Below are 5493 nucleotides of genomic sequence, written 5' to 3'. Positions count from 1 at the left end.
CACTGTGTTAGACGTCCTCTAACCGGCCTTAATGTGTCCTGTTGGCGCTACATTTCAAGCTAGCCCAGTTAGCTTCACCAGATGTACCAGTTTAACCGTCAGAAATCTTGACATTAAACTTTATCTGTGACTCCATCATCTCATTTTAAAACTAGATTATTTTAGGTGTGCTGTGGGTTAGCAGGGGTTCAGCACAACCCACATTAGAGGCCTTAGTCCTCAACGCAGCTGTCGCAGGTTCGATTCCCGGCCTTGGCGACCTTCACTGCATGTCTTCTCTCGTTACCCACTTTCCTGTAATTAACTATCAAATAAAGGCCACTAGAGCCCCCCCCAAAAAAACTAGATTATTTTCTCCTGTTGTTCAGTTGATAACTCTTTATGTTAGCATCCTGTTAGCATGCTGCTAGCTAACTGCTTCCTGGTCCTTCCGAAGGTTTCTCCCTCAACAACACCATCTACCAGCAGCTGGTGGCCCGGTACTCGGACCCGGACATGACCATCGACTTTGACAACTTCGTGGCGTGTCTGATGAGGCTGGAGATGATGTTCAGTGAGTCTGATGATCAACGGCGAGAACGCCTGAACAAACTTCACTGTTCTACATCCAGAGTGGTTAAAAATCTGATTTCAGCCGAGCAGAGACACTAACCTCCGTCTTTTTCCTCAGGGATCTTCAGGAAGCTGGATGCCCACCAGAGTGGCTCCATCGAGCTCGACCTGAACCAGGTGAGGCAGGAAGCTGAATCAGTTTTTAGCAGTTTAATATCAGTTTATTATCGGAGTTCAGGAAGTGATCCTGTGTTTCTGTTGCAGTGGTTGAACTTTGCCATGATCTGAACCAGAACCGCTCTGCTTCACGCCATCAAAGCGTTTCCGGCTGCAGCTTCTCTCTCGTCGTATTGTAACCTCTCCTCCACCAGCTGACTGTCCCTGAACCCGTCTGCTCTGTGCGCTGATATTCTGCAGGTCCATTTGGACCGGCGCCACACAGAACCTGTTAGTCAGGCTTTTATCTGCTGGCTGCTCTTTACCGGATCATTAAAGTGTTTCCATGGCGGACGCACTCAGTCTGTTTTGAAGTTTCATTTGAAAGGCATGAAGAACCCGGAATCAGAAATGAAATTTAATATAATATAATGTAATATAATATAACATAATAAATATAATATACTAAATATAATCCTGTTTCCACTAAGTTTACAGTAAACAGTACTGTAGAAAATAAAGGACTAATTTCTAAATATCAGTTTTCTGCAGGTTCACTTTGGACAGATTTTACTGGCTAACAGGAAGTTCTGAACTTTCACAATAAAACTATTTACACTGCCAGAAACACAAAATAAAGCTCAAAGTTCATACATTAAATATGTAAATACACCTTATTACTCCTCAAAGCACAAACACGGTTCTGACTCGGTCAGAACCTGGAAACTAACCAGAACCGGTTCTGACCCGGTCAGATCCTCCTCCAGAACCTGAGCGGACGTTTCTGTTCGTGTTTCCAGAATGTTCTTTTTCATCTCCGGTTCTGATCTGATGCTTTTGGACCAGAACCCGCCTTCTGATTCAGAACCAGAAGCATAAGTTCGGTTTGGACCGCTGTCCTCCTGCAGGGGACGCTCTCTAACTCCCCCCCCCCTCCCTCCGTGGCGCTGTGACGTCATGTGGAGCCCCGCCCCTCCCGCCGGGCGGGGCCGGTGCTGCAGTGAAGCATCTTCAGCATCATTTGGAACCAGAACCAGACTGCAGAACTCAGAGACATCCCGACACCGAGCCGCCGGAACCATAACTGCAGGTGGGTCACACTTCAAGCTGCGGTCCGACCAGGTTCGGACTGGGAGTTCTGGTCCGGTCCAGCCGCTAAACTGATGAAAAACATTTGATCCAATCAGAGCCGTCCTCGTCACAGCGTCCCGGGCGCGCGCACAGACAGGTGTTACTGCTGGTGGCGAGGTTTGGAAGGAGAACCCGGTTCTGGTTCCGGTTCTTAGGTCAGTGTGACTGAATCAGCAGCAGAGTTCGGTCCGGCCCGGTTCGGTTCGAGCAGAACACCCAGAGCTGCTGTGTTGAACTACTTCAGAACCAGTCGGAACCAGTTAAAGAACTCTGGTCCACTAAGCTCTAGTGGGAGCAGAAGGTTCCGGTGTTACTGGTTCGGACCATGTGCCTGAACTGGACCTGATGGATCTGCTGGTCCGGCCAAGTTAATTTGTTAATTTCCACTTTGCTCCCTGATCAGAACCGGAACCAGAACCAGGGAGGTAATCAGCTGATGGTAGAACAGGCTTTGTTCGGCTCATACCCGGCTCATCCAGTCCAGAACTTTGACCGGAACCACTGGGTCCAGTTCTGTGTCAGGGGCTGTTTCAGACAGTAGGGGGCGTCGCTGCTGGTTCTGACCCGGTTCTGCTCCGATTCTGTGTTTGGTTCTGGTTCTGCTCAGGATGTTCAGCAGCGTGTCGGGTCGGATCCAACACGAGCGGGACCGGGCCGGGGGACTGGGCTCGACTCAGCAGGCGGTCCGGTACCAGAACCAGGACTTCTGGGCCCTGAGGGAGGAGTGCCTGCAGAACGGAACCGTCTTCCTGGACCCGCTCTTTCCGGCAGAACCTGGCTCGCTGGGCTTCAAGGAGCTGGGCCCGCTCAGCGCCAAGACCCGGGGCGTGCAGTGGCGCCGGCCTACGGTAAGAACCGGAACCAAAACCGGTCCGTGAATCGAGGGCGTTTCGGTGACGCAGCTCGTCTCTGATTGGTCGTTCAGGAGCTGTCGGCGGAGCCGCGGTTCATTGTGGGCGGAGCCACTAGGACCGACATCTGCCAGGGGGCGCTGGGTGAGTTACCATGGCAACCTGACCACATCTACACCTCATTCAGCTGGGCCTGGTTCTGAACCCGGTCCGGTTCTGGACCCGGCCATGTGTTCAAAACCTAAACCAGGTCTGGAACCTTGCTGGTCCTGATCCTGTTTGGTTTCCTCTGCTGAGGCAGGACCAAGCCGGGTCAGAACCTGAAGCTGAAGGTCCTGAGTTCCCAGCATGCACTGGGGCAGCTGCTACCTGTCTAACAGGTGCAGCAGGCTGCACCTTTCCAGGAACCGCAGGCGCTGTGGGCGGGGCCAGTCTGTGTTTGTTAGAAAGCTGCCTGTGAGGCTGAGCTGCTTGTCACTGATGAGTCAGGAGGAAACTGAGCAGTGGCTGCAACCTGCTGCTACAGCTGCAGCTCTCTGAGGGGCGGGGCCTAAATGAGGGGCGGGGCCTCCAGTGTGTCCCCAGGAGTGTCATGCCCCCTCCTGGGGACCAGTTGGCTCACCAACCGAAGCCCCGTCCTCCTGTTTGCGTAATATAAACTAAGGTTGCATTCACACCAGTCCGCTTTACTTTAATTTGTTTATCTAGAAAGTGTGTCTAGGGAATGTGAATGCAAATTTGAATTCCAATCCAGACTGAAACAGTTAACTCTGAAAACCTCGGTCCGGCTGAAGTGAACTCTGATGAGCAGGAAGTTAGCTACAGTGCAGGGTAACACTGACTCTGGTACTGACATCACCGATGGAGGTCCAGTGTCATTGGTAGAGTCCGGTGTCGCTGTTCCCGCTGACACCGGATTCGACAGCACAGCTGATGCTGAACCGGACACAGCGCTACAGACGCTGGGAGAAACGTCAAAGACAAGCAGCGCTAACGGAGCTATGCTGCTGGAAATGCTAACGGATCTGGATCACCGGTACTGAATGTAAAACCACCACCAGTAACAGCTGTTACCTAACTGGACTCAGAGCTACAGAACCGAACCGGATCACACAGTGACCAGAGGTGAGTCTCATTCATTGTTTCATTATGAACCTGAAGGCAGCAGCAGCTCCTACGGCCAGCTGCCTCTGTTTGCTCCTCTTCATCACCTCTTGTTATTTCTACGTTCTGGTCAGTTTCAACGCGCTCCGGTTCAAATCAAAAAGGCTTCATAACGGGACTCATCACTGTTTGGTCCAGGCAGTTGGACCGTTACATGTCATTTACCCAGAATGCATTGCAGTGTGAAAAACATGGCGACATTCCTGTGAAAATATTTTATTAAAATTTATAAAAACTAAATAACCTACAGTATTATTATTGTATTGTCTTTACATCTGAGATAAATATTTCCCAAATAAGGTTATTTTTATAACTAGTCGTGGTTCCCTTTAAAGCATCAGAATCCAGATCATGGAAATAAGTGAAACCTTGGCGCCCCCTGCTGGTGAAGTGTGGAAGATGATCAAATCGGAGCCAGATGTATTTCCTGACGGCTTTTCCAGCCTTGCAGCGTTTGACAGATTCAGCTGCAGAGAAAAAGTCAAAGAGGAAAGAGCAGAGATGTTTGTTTTTCAGATGTGAAATCTCATTACTAAAATCAGGAGAATCAAACCTCAGGAAAAACATGTTGAACTCATTTAGTTATGAGAATGAGAACCAGGAAGAAGCACCTGTTGCACCTGATCTCTGGTCCAACAGCAGCTTTTAATTTGTTCCTGCCCATTAGTGGAGTCTTTCTCCAGCCTTTCCTTGTACTTCTGTTTTGCCATTTTTATTTCATACTTAATGTCCCTTTTAAGCTAATTTCCTTCACAGAATTCCTTTCTCTTCTGGTTCAACAGATTTTTGCTCTAAGAACATATTTTCACAGTTTTCTTTGTTAGAATTAATCAGTCTTCATAAAAATCCCACAGCGACTAATAGTATCAGTCAGCTCATCAACATCACTGCCTGATTCCTTAAAACGACCCATAATTCCTCAGTGTCTTCTGTCTGTCAGCCGTTTCACAAATACAAGCAACTCAGTCACTTTAGGGCTGCATTAGCTCCACCTGCTGGATGATCCTGGTGACACACTGGCCCATACTCGGGGGCCCCTGAACCTCCATGGCCCCTGAACACAAACCCTTTAGAAGAGAACAGACAGACTGTTGTGGTTAATAATTAATGTTTCCCAATAATCATAAATCATGCATCAGCCGTTTCCCAGCAGGAGCCACTTCCTGTTTACCTGCAGCTGAGGCTGATGGATGGAGGGATGATGGAGGATGGATGGAGGGATGATGGAGGATGGATGGATGGATCTTCTTTTCTCAGAAACAAACAGGACAAACATGATGGTATCATAGCGACGGAGAGCTAAGTGCAACATAATGACTGAGTTGGTCAACGACTCGCTGCTGGAGGGAGAGAGATTTTATAAAAACACACAAACAACCAAATAGTGCAAAATTAGTGAAGTGTATTAAATATATTTACAACTAAATATACAGACAAGTACTTCAAATAGTCCATGAAATCCCAGAAATGTTTTTTCCTTCATCCAAGGCAACACCTCCTTGATGGAGGAGAGAGGGATGATGGGAAAGGATCCGGTTCAGTCCAGAGTCAGAATGAGGCTGCAGGGATTAGACGGTTCTCCTGAATCAGAACCAGGACCAGGACCTGGATCAGAACCAGGACCTGGATCAGAACCAGG

At 48.9% G+C, this 5493-nt stretch overlaps 3 protein-coding genes and 2 long non-coding RNA genes across 7 annotated transcripts in view; 3 read left to right on the top strand and 2 right to left on the bottom strand.

Moving 5' to 3' along the window:
• Positions 1-149, bottom strand: part of LOC106961201 (uncharacterized) — a 4881-nt gene extending 4732 nt beyond the window's left edge. Inside the window, exon 1 of the long non-coding RNA XR_001427728.1 lies at positions 14-149. This is a non-coding gene — a long non-coding RNA (uncharacterized LOC106961201). The remainder of the gene's footprint in view (positions 1-13) is intronic.
• The window catches only part of LOC106961199 (uncharacterized), a 5255-nt gene extending 4926 nt beyond the window's left edge, over positions 1-329 (top strand). The window contains exon 2 of the long non-coding RNA XR_001427726.1: positions 156-329. This is a non-coding gene — a long non-coding RNA (uncharacterized LOC106961199). The remainder of the gene's footprint in view (positions 1-155) is intronic.
• Positions 1-1070, top strand: part of LOC106961194 (calpain-2 catalytic subunit-like) — a 17676-nt gene extending 16606 nt beyond the window's left edge. The window contains exons 19-21 of the mRNA XM_015054753.1: positions 437-553; positions 671-729; positions 817-1070. Of these exons, the coding sequence (XP_014910239.1) occupies positions 437-553; positions 671-729; positions 817-840 (200 nt within the window). The 3' untranslated portion in view covers positions 841-1070. The remainder of the gene's footprint in view (positions 1-436; positions 554-670; positions 730-816) is intronic.
• A 602-nt stretch (positions 1071-1672) lies between these two features.
• The window catches only part of LOC106961192 (calpain-1 catalytic subunit-like), a 19130-nt gene continuing 15309 nt past the window's right edge, over positions 1673-5493 (top strand). Inside the window, exons 1-3 of one of the 3 annotated variants that reach the window (XM_015054752.1) lie at positions 1673-1798; positions 2447-2687; positions 2765-2834. In XM_015054752.1, the coding sequence (XP_014910238.1) occupies positions 2448-2687; positions 2765-2834 (310 nt within the window). In that variant the 5' untranslated portion in view covers positions 1673-1798; position 2447. The remainder of the gene's footprint in view (positions 1799-2446; positions 2688-2764; positions 2835-5493) is intronic. The other 2 variants (XR_001427725.1, XM_015054751.1) reach the window with 2 other exon arrangements.
• Positions 4826-5493, bottom strand: part of acaa1 (acetyl-CoA acyltransferase 1) — a 5605-nt gene continuing 4937 nt past the window's right edge. The window contains exon 11 of the mRNA XM_015054738.1: positions 4826-4908. Coding sequence (XP_014910224.1) covers positions 4826-4908 — 83 coding nt within the window. The remainder of the gene's footprint in view (positions 4909-5493) is intronic.

This window comes from Poecilia latipinna, unplaced genomic scaffold (genome assembly GCF_001443285.1).
Source record: "Poecilia latipinna isolate Pla-1442-1.1 unplaced genomic scaffold, P_latipinna-1.0 Scaffold1276, whole genome shotgun sequence".
Classification (NCBI taxonomy): Eukaryota; Metazoa; Chordata; class Actinopteri; order Cyprinodontiformes; family Poeciliidae; genus Poecilia; species Poecilia latipinna.
Note: the sequence above shows the minus strand (reverse complement) of the source record. Positions and strands in the feature narration are given on the sequence as shown.